At 53.0% G+C, this 18,848-nt stretch overlaps 4 protein-coding genes across 7 annotated transcripts; 1 reads left to right on the top strand and 3 right to left on the bottom strand.

The window, feature by feature from the left end:
• Window positions 1–143: 143 nt before the first annotated feature.
• Window positions 144–5,129, bottom strand: Vegfb (vascular endothelial growth factor B). 2 transcript variants are annotated; one of them, XM_051146020.1, is made up of 7 exons: window positions 4,966–5,129; window positions 4,419–4,461; window positions 3,888–4,084; window positions 3,624–3,697; window positions 3,404–3,439; window positions 2,995–3,230; window positions 144–549 (listed from the first exon to the last, which is right to left on the bottom strand). In XM_051146020.1, the coding sequence occupies exons 1-6, from the start codon at window positions 5,023–5,025 to the stop codon at window positions 3,017–3,019; spliced, it is 624 nt and encodes a 207-aa protein (XP_051001977.1). In that variant the 5' UTR covers window positions 5,026–5,129; the 3' UTR covers window positions 144–549; window positions 2,995–3,016. The 2 variants fall into 2 exon arrangements, with proteins under 2 accessions (XP_051001977.1, XP_051001978.1); XM_051146021.1 differs by having other exon boundaries at window positions 145–549; window positions 2,995–3,129.
• On the top strand, window positions 4,824–18,661 carry Trpt1 (tRNA phosphotransferase 1). 2 transcript variants are annotated; one of them, XM_051146019.1, is made up of 7 exons: window positions 15,239–15,529; window positions 15,714–15,795; window positions 17,626–17,795; window positions 17,886–18,060; window positions 18,213–18,269; window positions 18,346–18,456; window positions 18,573–18,661. In XM_051146019.1, exons 1-7 carry the CDS (start codon window positions 15,470–15,472, stop codon window positions 18,659–18,661), a joined length of 744 nt encoding a protein of 247 aa, XP_051001976.1. In that variant the 5' UTR covers window positions 15,239–15,469. The 2 variants fall into 2 exon arrangements, with proteins under 2 accessions (XP_051001975.1, XP_051001976.1); XM_051146018.1 differs by lacking the exon at window positions 18,573–18,661 and adding an exon at window positions 4,824–4,937 and having other exon boundaries at window positions 15,461–15,529; window positions 18,213–18,484.
• On the bottom strand, window positions 5,459–11,100 carry Dnajc4 (DnaJ heat shock protein family (Hsp40) member C4). 2 transcript variants are annotated; one of them, XM_051146017.1, is made up of 7 exons: window positions 11,055–11,100; window positions 10,664–10,777; window positions 8,568–8,661; window positions 7,706–7,890; window positions 7,169–7,330; window positions 5,783–5,869; window positions 5,459–5,700 (listed from the first exon to the last, which is right to left on the bottom strand). In XM_051146017.1, the coding sequence occupies exons 2-7, from the start codon at window positions 10,756–10,758 to the stop codon at window positions 5,589–5,591; spliced, it is 735 nt and encodes a 244-aa protein (XP_051001974.1). In that variant the 5' UTR covers window positions 10,759–10,777; window positions 11,055–11,100; the 3' UTR covers window positions 5,459–5,588. The 2 variants fall into 2 exon arrangements, with proteins under 2 accessions (XP_051001974.1, XP_051001973.1); XM_051146016.1 differs by having other exon boundaries at window positions 5,460–5,700; window positions 7,169–7,333.
• Nudt22 (nudix hydrolase 22) lies at window positions 11,951–15,112 on the bottom strand. Its single transcript, XM_051146015.1, has 6 exons — window positions 15,018–15,112; window positions 14,276–14,769; window positions 13,718–13,816; window positions 12,524–12,621; window positions 12,324–12,417; window positions 11,951–12,114 (listed from the first exon to the last, which is right to left on the bottom strand). Exons 2-6 carry the CDS (start codon window positions 14,750–14,752, stop codon window positions 11,983–11,985), a joined length of 900 nt encoding a protein of 299 aa, XP_051001972.1. The 5' UTR covers window positions 14,753–14,769; window positions 15,018–15,112; the 3' UTR covers window positions 11,951–11,982.
• Window positions 18,662–18,848: the final 187 nt, after the last annotated feature.

Raw genomic sequence — 18,848 nt, forward strand, 5'->3', positions numbered from 1 at the left:
GTCTGTGGTTGTGGCTTTGCCTGGGAACTACTGTCAGGTCCTGGTGCCCACTGGCACAGTAAAACAAGAGAAAGAACTGAGGTGCAGCATGGATTACCTTCCTGCCTGAGCTGGCCCGCCCAGAGAGTGGCAAACAATGACATAAGCAGCGATAGTGCCTTCCATCTCTTTTATCAGGAAGGGGTAGGGGTGCGTCACAGTTACCATAGCAGGACCCATGTCCCATTATTTGTTGAGGTTTGGGGTCTTCATAGTGAGGGGAGGCAGAGTCGGTCTGAAGATGCTCACTTGACCAGCATGGTTTAACTGAGATAGTACCATGTATCCCCTAATGTGAGACATGAGGTTCCTTGCCCATTATTAAATGGCAGCCCCGGGAGACCAAGGATGGCAGGAGAGCTCTCTAAAAGGTCCAGGTCCTGGGGCAGCTTCCTCCCAGGCTGGGCTGGTTCCCCCATGCCCCCCTCTTCTTCCACTAGGAAGGGGCCTGTGAGGCAAATGGCCCTGCAGAGTCTAAATACAACGTGTCACTTTCGCAGCTTCCGGCACCTAGAAAGTAGAGGAAGGCATATTAGTGCTGGCTGGAGCCTAACCCCAAGCTCTTCTTTTGTGCTTACTCACTTTTCCTTTTTTCAATGTTGTTAAATGGGCTGGAGAGATGATTCAGCGGTGGTTAAGAGCTTGGCTGCTCTTCCAGAGGACTGAGGTTCCATTCCCAGCACCCACATGGCAGCTTACAACTATCTACACCTCTTGTGCCAGGGGATCTGGCACCTTCACACACACATGCAGGCAAAACACCAATGTACATACAAATGAATAACTTTTTTAAAAACTGTGGCTGTGTGTGGGTAGGTGGGTGCGTGTGGTACTTGTGGCTTAATCCTCCTCCTTCTTATTCATCCCTTTTGCCAGGCATAAGGAGGCAGAGGCAGCCAGGTCTCTGAGTTCGAGGCCAGCCTGGTCTACATAGTAAGTTCCAGGACAGCCAAGGGTACACAGAGAAACCCTGTCTCAAAAAATCCAAAAAGGAATGGGGTATGGTGGCCCACACCTTTAATCCCAGTACTCTGGAGGCAGAGGCAGGCAGATCTCTTAGTTCCAGGCCAACCTGGCCTACATTGAGAGTTCCAGGCCAGCCAGGACTACATAAAGATCCTGTCTCAAACAAACAAAAAGCTAAATATTCTAAAACCAAAAGCAGGATGAGGTAGCACAGACCTTTAATCCCAGCACTCCATCAGAGGCAGGGAGATGTCTGTGAGTTCAAGGCCCGTCTGGTCTACATATTGAGTTCAAAGACAGCCAGAGCTATGTAGAGGGATACTGTCTCAAAAGCAAAAGCAACCAGCCAAAACCGTCTTTTGCCATTTTTGTTTAGGTATGTGTATGTTTGACTGTATAAGCATGTGTATATAGGTGCCGAGGAGACCAGAAGAGCATATCTGATCACTGCAGCTGGAGTGGCAGCCCCCAACCAAGTAGGTTCTGGGATCTAAACTCAGTCTTCCGCAGGAGTAGCAGCCACTAGGAGCCATTGCCCTCCACTTGTTATTTTTTGAGACAGAGTCACTGTATGTGACACAGATTCTGCTACTACGGCTGCCAGGCACACTCCAGGGTCTCCTTTTGTCTCTGCCAGTTCTTTAAATGCAGGGTTACAATGCATCACTCCTATCTTTGTTTCTGTTTTTCTTTCTTTCTTTCTTTCTTTTTTTGGTTTTTCCAGACAGGGCTTCTTTGTGTAGCCTTGGCTGTCCTGGACTCACTTTGTAAACCAGGCTGGACTCGAACTCACAGCGATCTGCCTGCCTCTGCCTCCCGAGTGCTGAGATTAAAGGCGTGTGCCACCACGCCCGGCACTCCTACCTTTTTCATGGGATCCAAACTCGGGTCTTCGTGCTTTACCAGCTGAGCCATCTCTCCACCCCCTACTTATTTATCTATTTACTTATGGTGTCTTTTATATAACATATGAGTGTTCTGCTTGCACGCATGTGTGTGTACTTGCATGTATGCCTAGTCTCTGCAGAAGGCTGAAGAAGCCATTGGAGCTCCTGGAACTGGAGTTATGAATGGTTGTGAGCCACTATGTGGGTGCTGGAAAACAGACCTGGATCCTCTGCCAGAGCAGAAAGCGCTCTTCACCACTGGGCCCGTCTCTCCAGCCACTGGTAACTATGTGAGCCAAGCTAGCTTCAAAGTCAATGATGTCACCAAGGACTGAGCTTGGGCTTCTGAGTGCCACCATGCACGGTTTCGTGGGGTGCTGAAGATGAAGCCTGGGGTTTCTTGCGTGACAGACTCTAGACGGAGCTAGATCCCCGGGTCCTCTTTAGTATTGTTTGTTGAGACCACTTTTGCTCTACAGCCTAATTGTCCTCAAAATCATAATCCTCCTGCCTCTGCCTCCTGAGTGCTGGAATTACAGGTCACCACCAGACCCAGCCACAGTTCCTTTTTGTCTTCCTGTGCACTTGCTTTTGTTTTTTAAACAGGATTCTACATAACCCAAGCTGGCTTCAAATCCTCTCCGTGGCTGAGGATGACCTTGAGCTCCTGACCCTCCTTGCCTCCACCTGAGTGCCAAGACTTCCGGCACGTACCAGCACACCCCCTGCCAGCCCTCCTGACGCATTTCCTTTTTGAACCCCATTTTATCCTGGTACTCTCTGAAAGCTTCCAGGGCCTGGCCCGTGTATCAAACCATGGCCTCCTAATGGAACACAGAAGAGCTGGGTAAGCACTGCAGGTGAGGGTTAGGGTTAGGGTTAGGGTTGGCATTCTCCACTGGGGGCGGGGGGTGGCATCACCTTACCAGTGACTTGTGCACCTAGTCTGGAGCAGAATTTAGCATATGTGCAGTGAATGTTTAGCACATGCAACTGGCCCCTTCTTTCCTGGTCTTTCTTCAGCTGGCAGGCTCACCTGGACCCTCTCCAGAACACAGCCTTACTGCCTTCCCACACAAGTGGCACCCGACAGACGCCTCACCTGCAGGTGTCTGGGTTGAGCTCTAAGCCCCGCCCTTGGCAACGGAGGAAGCTGCGGCGTCTGCAGCGGCAGCGGCAGGTCCGGGGATCAGGGCGCTGGCGGCGCTGGGTGCAGCGTGGACAGAGGGTCCTGGGGCTGGAGTGGGATGGATGATGTCAGCTGGGGAGGGTGCTCCCGGGGCAGAGTCCCAGCCCGGAACAGAGCGGGGCTGGGGACGGTGGTGGGGTATGGCAGCCCTAGGAGGAGAAGCAACATGTCTGGGGCGGGAAGAGTCTTCCCAGGAGCTAGGGTTGGGACAGAGTGCATGGATTTGGGGAATATAAGAGGAAAGGGGAGTCAGGTAAGAGGAGAAAGCAGAGGGGGCTGGACCCTCCTCGCTCACTTGTACACAAGAATCCCAGGAACTCACCGGTCTGGCTTCACAGCACTCTCCTTCTTTTTTGGTCTGAAAAATGAGAGAGAGCAAGATCAGGAAACCCAAGCCTCCTGCTCTCTTGGCATGATCCATGCCTAGTTCTGGCTCTACTCTTCGTTACCTGGTCCCTACTATGGCATAACCCCACGCCTGACACCCCCCACCCATGCTACATGCTACACTTTGTGAACTTGAAGTTGGACCTGGCTGGCACCTGCATTCACATTGGCTGTGTTCTTCCAGGGACATCTCCCCCAGCTGACTGCTCGGGTACTGGATCATGAGGATCTGTGCTCAGGAGAACGAGGAAGAGACAGTGAGTGGTGGGGGGGCAGTAGAAAGGCAGAGAGAGGGGAGACTATAAGGGCTAGAGGAAGAATGGCCAGAATTTCCCACCTCTTGTATGCCTGTCTCTGGGCTGACCCAGCCCCCAGGGCTCCACTGTCCCATCAACATGCCTGACCACAGGCCGCAGTACCTGCATTCGAACTCGGGATTGCCTAATGGGCACACATTCCAGGCCGTCGTCAGGACAGCAGCCGCCACAGCGCTGCACAGTCACACAGCTGGGCACTAGTTGTTTGACCACACTGCCCACGAGCTCCATGCTCAGAGGCACCACCACCTCCCTGGGCTGGCATGTGGCACGTGCATAAACATCTATCCACGGCACCACTGTGGGCAGACAAGATAGGTTAAGTGCTTACCTGGTTTCCCACAGCTGCTTTGCGCATGTAGCCTCTCGGATACCCTACCACCACCACCCCAACCTTCCTTTCAACCTGTCTTCCTCAGCCTTGTTTCTCAAGAAACCATTAAGCCCCCGACTTCATTTTCCTCCTCTATGAAATACCATTTCCCAAAGGAGTTGGGATCGCATAAGATAAGGGACATGAAATCGGAGTATGTGCCAACCCCTCTTAGTACTGGCTGGTGTCAAGTTATTGATAATTATTATTATTATTATTATTATTATTATTATTATTATTATTATTATTATTATTATTACCTTTCTTCTGGTGGCTGGGGCCATCAAACTGGGACACGGGGGCCTGTGGGAAAGAAGATACCTGGGCCCAAGATGCACTCTAAAAAAGCTGGCCCTGAGGCTGTGTAAAGGCTCCGTCCTTGAGTCTTCTTTCTTTCCAGACTGTTCTGTTCCCAGGACCTTGGCTCTAATTTTTCTTGTACACTAAGCCATCTGGGACTTTCCTTGGCCCAAGACTCACCCGGCATATTCTGGGAATGGCACTAAACTCCAGGCTTTGGAGCTGGGCTTGTCTGAGGTGAGAAGTGGAATAGTGGAAGGCAAACCGAGCTCCCTAGGGCACTGAGGCAGCTCCGCCCCGCTAGCGCCCATGGGATGGGGTGGGGCGGAGGAGTGGCCAAGGGGTAAGTGCTAGGGCTAGCGGGCCTGAGCAGAGGAGTACCCCTACCGGGATATTCCCAGTAGGAACAGCGGATCCCCTCTGCAGAAGCAGCGGGCGCCTCTCCACTTCCGCCAACCTTGAGAGGGCACCTCGGGCGGGTGAGCGGGATGTCGCGGACGCATGTACCTGGGTGCGGGCCAGCTGCAGCAGCGCAGCAAGGAGCAGGCGGCGGAGCAGGGGGCTCATGGTGCCCGAGGGGGCCGAGCGCCAGGGGTGCCCGCATCGCGCTAGCCAGGCGGCGCGGGGGACGGCGGCAGCCAGAGCTCCATGGCGCGGGCCCGGGCGCCGGGACCCGAGGCTGGGCGCAGGGGGCGGCTCCTCCGCGGCCCCCTCCGGAGCCCTGGGCGCAGGCAGCGCAGCGCAGCGCCGCGGCGGCGGCCGGAGAAGCGGGACGAGCAGAGGGCCGGTGGCAGTGCTGGTGGCGGGGACGGCGGGCGGCGGGGACGGCAGGGGGCCTGGCTGGGGCTGGCGGGCAAGAGGCTCATGTGACCTAGACACGCGCTCCCCACCGGGCCGCAGGCGGAGGCGGGGCGGGGGCGGAGCCGGCCCCCTCCAACCTCTGCTAGGGAAAGGGGACGCAACGCCCTGGAGGCTGTGCTCTGGGGGTCGCGGGGAAGGAGATGTGTGATTTGAAGGACCGAATCCGACAGGAGTCTGAAAATGAGTTTATTGCACATATGGAGGGAAATGTGTAGTCCTGGACCGGCAGCAAGGAGAGGACCAATGCAGGTCTCACCTAGGCGAGCCTCTCAAGAGCTAGTGTTCTGGGGCACGATCCTGGGGCCTTCTGGAGGCAGGGAGGGTTCTGGCCTAGGCTGCTGCCTTCGCTGGCGCTCCTGCTGAATCCTGTCTCTGTTGGCCCTGGAGAAATGATAGATCCAGAGAGGAATCCTGGATGGTGGTGCTGGAGAAGGGAGCAAGGAAAGATAGAGCAGTGACAGACCTGGCCCTGGCCCGAGTGTCATTGTAGATGGCTGTGATGATCCGATCCTTTTCATCCATGAAGCTCCGGTGCACTTGCTCCAGCTTCCTGTGAGGGGATTGCAATTAACCCTGGGTCTCCAGACTCTGCTGTCCCTGAAACCCTGGTCCTCAACCAGGCTCTAGTGTCTGTCACACAATCTTACATCTCTCCCCATAAGAGACAGTCCTGTGATCCGTTGAAAAGAAGACACCAAGTGGCCCAGGTCCCAGGTCTGGGTGGTACCCTAAGCCCCTGGCTATCCTATGAAGGTTGGTAAAGCAGTTCTCAAATCGGGGTGCCCCCCCCCCCACGAGATTAGAAAGGGGACATCTTTCTCTCATCTCCATTGCTGAACTAGACAGTACCAGCAGCGGGCACCATCCTTTGAGATTCTGTGTTGCAGAAAACTGGTATGACAGCATGCATGAGAGAGTGGGGTGAGGCCCTGGCTGCTATTGAGAACTGTCTCTGTTGCACTGCACTTGTCCTTCCTCCCTCCCTCTCTCTTTCTTTCTATATTGAGACAAAGTTTAATATAGCCTAGGCCAACCTCAAACACAGTATGTAACCAAGGATGACCCTAAAGTTAGAAACTATTTTTTTTTCTTTTTCCCAAGAGCTGAGGACGTAACCCAGGGCCTTGCCTAGCAAGTGCTCTACCACTGAGCTAAATCCCAAACCCCAAAACTCTTTTTTCTTTAATTTGCCAGGTGCACACCTTTGAGCCCAGCACTTGGGAGGCAAAGGTGGGTGGATCTACAGAGCAGCCTGGTCTACAGACAGAATTCTAGGACAGCCAGGTCTACACAGAGAAACTCTGGGGGAAGGGGAGATCTGTGTGTGTGTGCACATGTATATGCCATGTGTGTGCAGTTTTGCTTGAAGGCCAGAAGAGGGCATGACACCTGTGGACTATCATATGTGGGTGCTGGAAACTGAAGTCTGGTCCTCCATAAGAGCAGCAAGCAATTTAACCACTGAACCATTTCTCCAGCCCCCAAGCTTCTGGTGTGCTAGATGCTGGGGCTCACAGGTGCGCAGCCCCATGCCTGGTTTATGGCATCCTAGAGTTAGAGCCCCAGGGTTTTGTCCTTCTCCTCTTTATGCATGGCTTTGGATGGCTCCAGCCCCACCAACAGCCAGCATCAGAGATTAGCATTGAAGTTATGAGAAACAGAAAACAACTCTAGCCCTTGCGTGCAGTGCTGCCTTTACCCAGCAAGGCAAAGCTCCAAAGACTGATTTCACAAAGTTCTTAACTTGAAAGAGACGAAGTATGTGGGTTATAGGCTGCTGGGGCTGGATGGACCACACCCCTCCTGACCCACCCACTGCCCGGTATCCCAGGGAGGACAGGGGGGGCACCTGAAGGCGACATAGTGCAGGGCCATGCCGGCCACCATGAGCAGGACGCAGTACCCCAGGACCCGCTGGTTGTGCTTTTGCTGCTGCTGCCTTGACTCAGGCCCCTGTGGCCTCACAGTGTGAAACTGGGCCCAGTATTGTGCGTTGGGGGGTTCCCAGGAGCTGCTGAAGAACAAAAGAAGGAAAGATGAAGCTGTTAGCATACTGCCCTAGTCTGCCTAGCAACCTATGACATCATTACTTACATGCCTCTAGGAGTGGCCCTACCCAGGATTATAAGCAGACAAACCCACCTTGTCTCTCTCTTGTTTCTCTCTTCCTCTCTTTCTCTCTTACCTGTCTCTATCTCTCTTCCTCTGTCTCTCTGTCTCTCTGTCTCTGGGGCGCTCCCCCTTCCTCCTCCCCCCCATGCTCATATAACAGATTTTTCATATCATATCTGTCCTGTGGTACATATTTCATATTTAGAATTTCATATCTTATTTTTCATATTTAAAGGAAGCTCTCTGGAAGGTTCCAGGGTAAGGACAACTGTACCTGTGCGTCTCTTGGCTGTACCTAGGCTGGGCCGTGGTCCCTGAAGACCTTGGGGGACTGGCTGAATGTAGCTGGTGGTCATAGTTGCGACGACTGTCTTCGCGGCTGAGCACGCGATACGCCTCACTCAGTTCCACAAAGCGGCTATGCAGGGCTGGGTTCCCAGGGTCTCGGTCAGGGTGCAGCTGAGGTGAGGCAGGGTCCCCTTATCTCATTTTCCATGTCCCTTTCCAGGACCTATCTTGATGTCCACCCAAAAAGACTGGCATCTCTCCCACAGGCCTTGCCTGGACAATGACCCTCACTCACAGGCTTGCTGACCCCTCCTAAAGGCCAAAGTCAGAAAGTATAGACTCCTACTCCTCTCATTCAAGAAAACAAACAGAGCCAGGCATGGTGGCGCATGCCTTTAATCCCAGCACTCAGGGAGGCAGAAGCAGGTGGATCTCTGTGAGTTCAAGGCCAGCCTGGTCTACAAAGTGAGTCCAGGACAGCCAAGGCTACACAGAGAAACTCTGCCTTGAAAACAAACAAAAGTCAAGAAAACAACCAAATGTGACAGTTCATATCTGTAACCCCAGTTCTAGGGAAGTGGAGACTGGAGAACCATTCAAAGTTTGAGAACAGTATGCTACAATGTGAGAGCCTGTTTCAAAAACAAAGGGGGAAAAAAAAAATACCAGGGAGAGCCCTGGCCTCCCTTGATCCTTTAGCCATGGAGAGCACTGAGCACCTCTTATCCATGCAGACGGAAGGAATGTGCTACCAGCTAGAGATATAGACCTATCCTAGGAAGTTGGGGTATCCCTGTGTCTGGCTAAGATCTCCTCTTCCTCCCTCCTCACCTTGGGGACACCAATACCTCTTTTGACTTGGTGAAGAAAGCACGTTTAACCTCTTCCGCACTGGCACCAGGATGCACCCCCAACAGTTCATAGTAATTAGTAGGAGGGGACCTGCAGAGAGAAGCCAAACCTGCAGAGGCTGGGGAGGGGTGGGGGGGGGACCACAGCGCTGCCCCACCCCCTCCCTGACTGAGGCCCCCCCCCCAGGAACTGACATTAGTCCCAAGGCACATCTAGCCCCAGATTACCCTTGCTTTTGGACTGTTTGGGGGATGGTCAGGACCTCTCATTTTCAAAGTGCAGTCCTCAGAGTCTACACCACAAACCCAGAGGCCTCTGCTGCCTAGTATTGTATTGTATTGTTTTGTTTTGTTTTGAACAAAACAGGGTCTCACTACCCCTGTCCCCTATCTAGGCCCATAGCTCCCCAGGTAGACCAGACTAGCCTTAAACTCACAGAGTTGCCTTTGCCTCCCAAATTCTGGGACTAAAGGCTTCTGTGTACTGTCGTAGCTTTCTTTCTTTTTCTTTTATCTTGGGTATATGAGTATCTGTCTGTATGCATACCACTGGTGTCCCCAATAGGTAGGAAGAGGGTGTTTGTGAGTCACCATGTGGATGCTGGGAATCAAAACTGGGTCCCCTGTGAAAGCAGGCCCTAAAAACTTTTTTTAAAAACTTAAAAAAAAAAAAAAAAAAAGATTTATTTATTATGTATACAGCATTCTGCTTGCACACCAGAAGAGGGCACCAGATCTCATTATAGATGGTTGTGAGCCACGATGTGGTTGCTGGGAATTGAACTCATGACCTTTGGGAGAGCAATTAGTGCTCTTAACCTCTGAGCCATCTCTCCAGCCCCTAAAAACTTTTTTTAAAACAACAGGTTTTGGCGCTGGAGAGATGGCTCAGGGGTTAAGAGCACTGTCTGCTCTTCTAAAGGTCCTGAGTTCAATTCCCAGCAACCACATGGTGGCTCATAACCATCTATAATAAGATCTGGTGCCCTCTTCTGGCCTGTAGGCAGAACACTGTATACATAATAAACAAATCTTAAACAAAAGTAAAAAATAAACCAGCAGGTTTTGAGCTGGATGTGCTGTGGCAAGTGGATCTCTGTGAGTTCGAGGCCAGTCTGGTCTACAAAGCAAGTCCAGGGCAGCCAAGGCTACACAGAGAAACCCTGTCTTGAAAAACAAAACCAAAGACCAGGAGTTTCTGTGATACAAGGTGGTGCCCACCTGTAATCCCAGCACTTGGGAGGTAGGGGCAAAGTCAGAAATTCAAGCTAGTCTCTTGACTCCTAGCAAGTTTGTGGCCAGCCTAGCCTACATGTGACTCTGTCTCCAAAGGTTGGGGGGCTAGGGGAGTGGGGGGACAGGAGATGATAAAGTTTTTTTTAAGTAATAAATATTTCCTGGCCTCTATGCATGAAGTTCTTGTTTGTTTGTTTTTTGAAACAGGGTTTCTCTGTGTAACAACTCTGGCTGTCCTGGACCTCGCTCTGTAGACTGGCCTTTAGGCTGGCCTCGAACTCAGAGATCCATTGGCCTCCCAAGTGCTGGGATTAAAGATGTGTGCCACCATGCATGAGGTTCTGTGTTCCAGTGCCAGTACTGAGGAAAAGAGGATTTTTTCAAGTGTAGTGGCTGTGCCGGAACTCTAGACACCCTGGAGATTGAATATGGAGGTTCACCTGAGCAACATAGGAAAACTCCATCTCACTGGAAAAGAAAAAACCAAACTCCAACCCTCCACCTCATTTCCGCCCAACTAGCATCTCCAGATCCCTGGGCCCAGAAACCTCAATCTTTGCGCCCTACTTCCTCTTTCCCAGCGCATGCAGAGTTAAGCCTGACAACATACCAGAGCTATGGAAAGAGCACTGAGTTTGACTCGAGCTCAGATTCATGATCTGTCACTTAACTCATTTAATCTTGGGGTTCAGCTCTTAACGCTTGATGTTCAGTGTCCAGCATTAAAGGAGAAGGTTATCTGGGACAAACCTCGACAGGTACTTTGCACATAATCTGGGGACAACTATCTCATAACGCAGGGCGGGTTCAACAGAAAACCACTGAGCAACAAGGCCAAATTCCGGGGCTCAACTCACCGCTGCCCTGTGGCGGCTGTGAGAAGCCGGGTGGGAGGGGTGCGGGGCCACAACCGGCATAGGCGCAGGGGCAGCTGGAGCAACAGGGACGGCATGATGACGGCGGGCGGGCAGCTAGGAAAGGGAAGCCCCCAAGAATGCGCTGAGTTCCGATCGGGCCGGTCTTGGGCATCCCGGCAGAGGGAAGAAAGTTGCCTCAGTCTCTCACAAAGGCAAATTCGGGGAAGGCCTATTTACTCGAGAATCAGACATGGGTGCCCTGGCCCTTCCAGAACAGCCCTCCAAGCCTGGACCGCCCGCTCGGCACCCCGGGACACCCCCTCCCACCCACAGCGTTAGGTGGGCAAGCGAAGGAGGAGCCTCGGTCAAGCCCCGCCCCTGCCCCACTCACTGGCTCCGTGGTCGCCGCCATTTCCTGAACCTGTACAGGCCCCGCCCCCGAGCCCTCAATGGCGTAAATGCTCAGCCCACGCTTATTGGGCAGGAAGGTGAGGACGTGTGGCAAAGGGCCCGCCCCCGCACGTTCATTGGCGTAGGAAACTGGCCCGCGGAAGTGGAGTTGCTGAAAGGAACGGGTTTCAACTAAGGCTCTGAGCCTAGAGGGTCACATGGAACTTTTTTTGTCCCTTTTCTGCCACGTTGTCAACCCCTCTCACCTGTTGGGATTCAGGAATAGCCACAAAAACCACTCAGACGCCAGTCTCCGAAATGGATGGTATATTGAACGCACACTCCATGACTGATTAATCAGGGACACAGCCAGGACTTGGGAGAAACTGCTACCCTGAGCAGTTGTCAGAACCAGTTTTCTTTTCTTTGTTTTTGTTTTTCGAGACAGGGTTTCTCTGTGTGGCCTTGGCTGTCCTAGACTTACTTTGTAGACCAGGCTGGCCTAGAACTCAGAGATCCACCTGCCTCTGCCTCCCAAGTGCTGGGCACACAGGTGTGTGCTACCACGCCCGGCTCAGAGCCCAGTTTTCATATGGAACAACCACAAACAGCTGCATTTGTAACATTTAGGCTATCTAGAGGAAGGCAGGGGTAATGTCACAGGAGTGTAGGGAGTTTCCAAGACCGCTGGGCCTGGTGATGGGAGCTGCCAAGCTAGAACAAGAGGTTTTGGTTAAGTCAAGGGACATTAGGTCAAGTTTAGCTTATGAGCTAAAACGGCGGGACAACTGTCAAGCTTAAGCCCAACAACCCACCCCAGGTTCTCTTGGAGGATCCCAGACTTTCAGGAAAGCAGCAGAAGCCAGCAGAATTCAAGAATAAAGTGCTTTATTTATTGTCTTCAGAGCTGTAGTGACAGGGCTGGGACTCTAGGAACACCTTTGCTGGGACGTCCCAGCACCTGACCAGAGAGGCGGATGGCGGCTGTAGAGGAGGATGGCGCCTTTGGCCGAGGGGCAGAGTTGCGCCCACATCTCCGTCTCCTGAAGTCTCTGTACCCTCTGTGGGAAATCAATGAGACCCAGACATCAGGCCTCCCTTCCTATGGGGGCTGCGCCCAGAGTTACTGTCCGAGTTCCTGGGCTTTTCCCTTAGGTAGGAGCCAAGCTCTGTGCCCCCTGGGAACTCTGGGAGTCACAGAAGTCCTCTCTGCCTCATCCAGATATCCTTCCCTCATCCCTAGACCACCCTGAAGGCCTCTACTCCACACCTGTGTCTCCACAAAGATGATTCCTGTAGACTCATGGGCCTCAGGTCCCCCACTCATGTAATGACCCCTGACCTCCTCTGAGGTCAGGCTGCACCTAGACAAGGACATGAGGGTGACTCGGTGGGCGTCCAGACCTTAGGACCCCTCCAGCTGCCTCAAACCCACTCCTTCCCTACCCACTTCCCCCAAAGCCCACTCACTGGACGTAGAACTCTGCACTGGCTCTGCCCGCGCTGGTCTCATTGCAGGCAATGCCCAACAACAGTGGCTGACTCAGGGTGTGGAGGGGCAGGTTCACCTGCAGTAAAGAGTCCCTCCGGTCAGGCTGACTTCTCCATGGCCCAGGCTTTTTGTTGGTTGGTTGGTTGGTTGGTTTGGGTTGATGTTTTGTATGTTTGTTTTTGTTAAGACAGGGCCTTGTGGGCTGGAGAGATGGCTCAGAGGGTTAAGAGCACTGGTTGTTCTTCTGGAGGTCTGAGTTCAATTCCCAGCAACCACAGAGTGGCTCACAACCATCTAAAATGTGATCTGAAGCCGGGCGTGGTGGCACACGCCTTTAATCCCTGCACTCGGGAGGCAGAGGCAGGCGGATTGCTGTGAATTCGAGGCCAGCCTGGTCTACAAAGTGAGTCCAAGACAGCCAAGGCTACACAGAGAAACCTGTCTTGAAAATAAATAAATAAATAAATAATTTAAAAATGTGATCTGTTCCCTCTTCTGGCCTGCACATGTACATGCAGGCAGAGCACTGTATACATAATAAATAAATAAATCTTTTTTTAAAAAAATTAAAAAATTAAAAAAAAGACAGAGCCTCATGTGGCCCAAACTATCCTTAAGCTCAATATTCAGCAAAGATAACCCTGAATTTCTGAAACTTTTGCTTCTACCTCCTGAGTTCTGGGATTATAGGCATGCACAGTATTTTGTTTACATGGTACAAACGCCAGGCTTGTACATGCTAACCCAGTGGTTCTCGACCCCTTGTGGTTGTGACCCCTTGGGGTGAAGGTGGTTATCACAGGGGTTGCCCATTGGAAAAACACATATATTTATATATGATTCCTAACAATAGCAGAATTACAGCTAGGAAATAGCAATGAAAAATTTATGGTTAGGGGTTGTCACACATAAGGTATTAAAAGGACCACTGTGCTACCCAAACAATACCAGCTAAACTGAGCTATATCCCCAACCCTCAATGGCTTGTGACTCTTGAATTTTTGTTTTGCTGTCAAGTGCCCCATAAGACAAGTCACGGGCCCAGCTGTAATGCCTCACTCACTCTTCCTCATCACCAGCTAGGCCCATGCAGACCCCGACTCCGGCCCAGACCTGTGGGTTTCTACCCCCTCCCTCATGCCCACTATGCTGCCTGGGGCCCCATCACTCACCTCATCACAGATCTCCTGTAGGACACTGGAGAAAAGCTCCCGAACCACCAGCTCCCCAGGGAGGTCCTTGTGCTGGGGGCTGCCGCCGGAGCACAGGGCCTGTGAAAAGCTCACGCTCAGCCTTCATCCACACTACTTCCGCACTGCTTTTCCTTTTGCTGGCCATGAGGGCCTAGGGCAGACTCCGAATGAGAGCTTTGGCAACCCCTACCTCCCCCCCCCCCCCCCCCCCCCCCCCCCGCCCTCCTAATTTCAAATAAGCACTCAGAAGTCTAGCTAGGAAGAAGTACACGGATTGGCTAAGAAAAGTCATCTCTTTCCCTAGCTTCCACAGGCGCGTTCCAGATTAGACCTATGGCTGGGTCTCCCAGATACAGGGAACACCTTGTCTGAGCCCAGCTGGGCCCACACAGTCTCCCAGAAAGCCCTCTAGCAGGGCATGCAGCTTGGGAGGCTGCAGGCTCAGAAACACCAGGCCAGTTTTCCCTTTACGAGAAGATGAAACCGGATCTAGAAGCGCTTGGACTTTGTTTCCTTGTTCCCAGCCATTCATCTTACCTGAGGTTCAGGGTGGCCACCTGGTACGTCCACCAGCCCAGGTGCCTCGGCCACCTGCTGAGAGCGGCGCAGGAAGACAAAGAGGTCATCAGCCGTAACCAAAGTGGCACCCACCCCCAGCGGGTCTGCCAGATAGGCTTGCTTGTCACCCCAATCTGCAGCTCCCTGCTGTCGCAGCCAGGAGGCTGAGCTAGACCAGTTGGTGCCCAGGAAGTCCCGGTAGGAAGTTAGACCCAGGTGCAGGAGCAGCTGTGGTGCAGATGAGCTGGATGCCAGTGTGGCTGAGTGAAGGCGGAACTTGGGGGCATCAAAGATCCAGGGTTGGGCCTGTCGCCGGGTCTCCCAGATAGCGGTGATGGTCTTGTCTCCTCCAGGCAGTGGACGACGGTCATAAGCTGGGCTCAGCTCCACTGCTACCTGCTCCTGGGACAGTCCTCCAGGAGGGCACAGCAACAGCAGGGACACCTCAGGGTCCATGGTCTCACAGGGCAGCTCTGGGAGAGGACACAGGTGGCTATCCCGTCACTCTAGGGAACAAGCTGACCCTCTCTTCCTCAGAACTCCGGAGTAGCCAGCCTTTCCTAATTACTCATTGCTTCTGTCAGCTAGATTCATCCTAGCAAAAGTCCTGAGCCCAGCGAGCGTCCGGAATCCGGAAACCTCTGGGCATCCCTACCACCCAGCAGCAGTAGGTCCCCAAAACGCTCAAGGCGCCCCCAAACCTAGGAGTCGTATCTCCTACCTGGAGGAGCTTGATCAACTCCCAGGGTCTGGAAGCTGGCTCTCGGAATTCTCCCGCCCGCCCAGCCGGCCCCCAAGCTCCACCCGTTTCTCCCAAGCGGAAGTACACGCCCCCTTTCCTTTGTGGCTTCCCATTGGCCAGTCCGTGTCCCGGCCTGTGCCCCACCATCCGCAGTCGAAGGCCAGCGTAGCTCTCTTGTGGTTAGCTCGCAGCCTGATCTGCGCCGGGGGCAGCAAAACCACGATCTCATTTCAGAGTACTGCATCTAGTCTGGATCCCTCGGGCCTCGGGCATCGTGGCTGCCAGTGTGACCTTGGGCAAGTCTCGCCCGCTTGGGCCTCAAGTTTCCTTGTGTGAACTAGGGTGGGGTGAGCAGTGTGGTTCTCATCCTAAGCCTTTGGGACTTTCTGGGCGGAGTAGCCACAGGTCCCTGCTCTCTACAGGTTTTGGTCATGAACGCCCCTGGTGGAAGGAGGCAGGAAGGTAGAAGGACTCACAGACCCCGGGAACAGGTGCGCACCTTTCCATAGTGAGAGGGTAGGGGAGAGACCCAATGAGCCTTGGCTTCTTGCTGGGGTAGACTTAAGAACCAATGGCCCTAGAGTCCACAGGAGCTGCTCTGGTCTGCCTTTGCAGTAAGACATTGAGTGCTCAGGGCTAGCTATTGAAACTCAGGCTATCACTGGACTCTTTCAGGACCGAGATGTACAGCTGTCTAAGGCTCTGTCCTATGCCCTACGCCACGGGGCCTTGAAGCTGGGACTTCCCATTCGAGCTGGTAAGTGAGCTTGGTGGAGGATAGGAGGAATGGTGGGAGTTCAGGGCGCAACTGGAAACCCTGTCTCTTCTACTATGTCTTTCCTCCTCCCCACCCCCCCCCCCCCCCCCCCCCCCCCCGACAAGGTTTCTCTGTGTAGCCTTGGCTGTCCTAGTCTCACTTTGTAGGCCAGGCGGTCCTTGAACTCACAGGGATCCGCCTGCGTCTGCCTCCCGTGTACTGGGATTAAAGGCGCTGCCTCCCGTGTGCTGGGATTAAAGGCGTACGCCACCACACCCGGCTTGTTTTCTTTTTAATTTTCTTATCGTATGAGTGTTTTGCCTGCATGCATGTACATCTGCACCATATGCATACCTGGTTATTTGGTGTTTGTTTTTTTTTTTTGCTTTTTCCAGCGGGGGGGGGGGTGTTTGTTTTTGTTTTTGAGACAGGATTTCTCTGTGTAGCCTTGGCTGACCTGAACTCTAGGCCAGGCTGGCCTCAAACTCACAGTGATCAACCTGCCTCTGCCTCCTGAGTGCTGGGAATTAAAGACATGTGCCACCACACTCAGCACACATATCTGGTTCTTTTTTTGTTTTGTTTTGTTTTGTTTTTTGTTTTTCGAGACAGGGTTTCTCTGTGTAGCCTTGGCCATCCTGGACTCACTTTGTAGACCAGGCTGGCCTCGAACTCACAGCAATCCGCCTGCCTCTGCCTCCCGAGTGTTGGGATTAAAGGCGTGCGCCACCACGCCCGGCCCTTTTTTTTAAAGATTTATTTATTATTTGTACAGTATTCTGCTCTCATGTGTGCCTGCATGCCAAAAGAGGGCCCCAGATCTTGTTAGAGATGCTCGTGAGCTACCATGTGGGTGCTGGGAATTGAACTCAGGACCTTTGGAAGAACAGACAGTGCTCTTAACCTCTGAGCCATCTCTCCAGCCCGCATACCTGGTTCTTAGGGAGGTCAGAAGAGGGCATTGGATCCCCTGGAACTGGAATTACTGATGGTTGGTGATTGATTAAAATGAAGTGAGCTAATGTCGACGAAGATATATAAACACAGATTTATTGGAACAGCGTGGGAGGGGAGGAAGGACAGCATCGCTGGGGGTCAGGGGAAGGGAAGGAGAGACAGAACAGGGAGGTGGGAAAAAGGACAAGGGGCAGCTGAACCAAAATGTCTGGATTATGTGGTAAAGGGTCTCTGGGAGAGGGAAAGCCCACCCCTAGGTAGAAGGCAGGGCATGCCAGCCATGTCTTGCAGCTGGGAATCTGACCCCAGGTCCTTTGGAAGAGCAGCCAATGCTCTTAATTGTTGTACCATCTCTAAAGCGCTGTGTTTCGTTTTTTGAGACAGGTATCATGTAGCCTAGGCTAGCCTCACCTTGAACACTTGATTCTTCTGCCTGTACCTCCCAAGTGCTGAAGCTGGTCACTTTCCCATGTAAGTTAAACAAAAAGAAGCCAGAGGAGAAGTGTGCCTCCTTAATAGTGCTCTTCCTAGCAGGCGCAAAGCCCTGGTTCCCATCCCAGCATAGAATAAAACAAACCACACACCTTTAATCCCAGCACTTGGGGCGCAGAGACAGGAGGATCTCTGAGTTCTAGGCCAGCCTGATCTACAGAACGAGTTCTAGGACGGCCAGAACTACAGAGAAACCCTGTTTGGGGCTGGAGGGGGAAGGGCAAGGGGAGAAAAAACAACTGAAGGCCCCAAAAGGGAAGCCTTCCTGAAGGTCACACAGAGGAAGCTGATGTGACTTCCCAGGCCTGGCCTTTGTTCATGATGCCTGCGGCTCCCTGTTAAGCATAGTCTTGGCTCATCCCTGCACGTGACCACCTGCAGATGGCTTTGTGCCCCTGGAAGCCATCCTGCGGCTGCCGCAGTTCTGCAGCTTCTCAGTTGAGGATGTGCAGCGCGTGGTGGATACCAATGGAAAGCAGAGGTTTACCCTGCAGCCAGGCGAGCCCAGCACTGGGCCCCTCATCAGAGCCAATCAGGGCCACTCCTTACATGTGGGTGCCAAGGGGCAGGGGGGAGAGCCAGGTGGGACCTCAGTTCATGAAGGGGGTCTCACTGCTGCCCATTCACACACTCACTCACAGGTACCTGAGTTGGAGCTGATGCCCCTAGAGACACCACAAGCCCTGCCCTTGATCCTAGTCCATGGTACATTCTGGAAGCATTGGCCATCTATTCTACTGAAGGGCTTGTCATGCCAAGGAAGGACACACATCCACTTGGCCTCAGGATTGCCTGGGGACCCTGGTGTCATCAGTGGTCAGTGTCACCATCACCTATTCTGTCCTTCCAGGTCCCCCACCAAGGGTCATAGCTTTTGTGTGAGGCCACCACACAGCCTTGCATGGAGCAGTATCCCCACCCCCCCAACGCCTACCCTACATATGGCCCCACTCTAGTTGTCCTTGCAGGCATACGTCCAAATTGTGAAGTGGCAGTGTTCATTGATGGACCCCTAGCCCTGGCAGGTAAGTGTGGGCCTTGCAGTGGCTCTCCCAGGTCGTCAGCAAGAGGCACTGGTCACATCTCTAGCTCTGTGAGCAGATGGAATCCCCTTCTTCCGCTCATCCAACGAGGTGATCCTGACCCCAGGGAATGCTGAAGGCTTCCTGCTTCCCAAGTACTTCAAGGAGGCCCTGCAGCTACGACCCACTCGTGAGAACCAACCTCCACCTACCCTGTGCCTTTCTGTTCTCAAGCTCTTTGACAGTTTCCCACCCTAGGCTGCCTCAGATGTTCCTTTCTCTTAGAAACTTTTGTCTCTACCACAGGAAAGCCTCTTTCCTTGGCTGGCGATAAAGAGGCAGAGTATCGAAGTGGCTCCAAGCACAGCTCCAGAGGAGGAAGGAGAAAGATCTGACAATAAAATATTTATTTATTTAAAATTCTGAAACGGCACAGAAGTTCCAGTTTGAAGCCAGAATTCCTTGTCCGTTATCCATGTCTGGTATTCCTCATGTGCTAAGGGACTGCATGTAGGTCAGGGGTGTGAGCTCCTGCCAACACAGCAAGAGGAGGGGCTCTGTGTGGCTCAGCCCACCATCCTT

Source organism: Acomys russatus, chromosome 5 (assembly GCF_903995435.1).
Source record: "Acomys russatus chromosome 5, mAcoRus1.1, whole genome shotgun sequence".
NCBI lineage: Eukaryota > Metazoa > Chordata > Mammalia > Rodentia > Muridae > Acomys > Acomys russatus.

Excerpts from the sequence above, each read along its gene's own strand:
- Vegfb (XM_051146020.1), bottom strand. The coding sequence starts at position 5,025 with ATGAGCCCCCTGCTCCGCCGCCTGCTCCTTGCTGCGCTGCTGCAGCTG. Across the intron at positions 4,462-4,965 it reads TGCAGCTGGCCCGCACCCAG|GCCCCCGTGTCCCAGTTTGA; the intron begins GTACATGCGTCC and ends TCTTTCCCACAG. Across the intron at positions 4,085-4,418 it reads CCCCAGCCACCAGAAGAAAG|TGGTGCCGTGGATAGATGTT; the intron begins GTAATAATAATA and ends GTCTGCCCACAG.
- Dnajc4 (XM_051146016.1), bottom strand. The coding sequence starts at position 10,758 with ATGCCGTCCCTGTTGCTCCAGCTGCCCCTGCGCCTATGCCGGTTGTGG. Across the intron at positions 7,334-7,705 it reads TACAGCCAAGAGACGCACAG|CAGCTCCTGGGAACCCCCCA; the intron begins GTACAGTTGTCC and ends TTTGTTCTTCAG. Across the intron at positions 5,701-5,782 it reads GACACTCGGGCCAGGGCCAG|GGCCAACAGAGACAGGATTC; the intron begins GTCTGTCACTGC and ends TCATTTCTCCAG.
- Nudt22 (XM_051146015.1), bottom strand. The coding sequence starts at position 14,752 with ATGGACCCTGAGGTGTCCCTGCTGTTGCTGTGCCCTCCTGGAGGACTG. Across the intron at positions 13,817-14,275 it reads GTGGCCACCCTGAACCTCAG|GCCCTGTGCTCCGGCGGCAG; the intron begins GTAAGATGAATG and ends AGCTTTTCACAG. Across the intron at positions 12,622-13,717 it reads TACAGGAGATCTGTGATGAG|GTGAACCTGCCCCTCCACAC; the intron begins GTGAGTGATGGG and ends TCTTTACTGCAG.
- Trpt1 (XM_051146019.1), top strand. The coding sequence starts at position 15,470 with ATGAACGCCCCTGGTGGAAGGAGGCAGGAAGGTAGAAGGACTCACAGA. Across the intron at positions 17,796-17,885 it reads ATCAGGGCCACTCCTTACAT|GTACCTGAGTTGGAGCTGAT; the intron begins GTGGGTGCCAAG and ends ACTCACTCACAG. Across the intron at positions 18,061-18,212 it reads GGACCCTGGTGTCATCAGTG|GCATACGTCCAAATTGTGAA; the intron begins GTCAGTGTCACC and ends TTGTCCTTGCAG.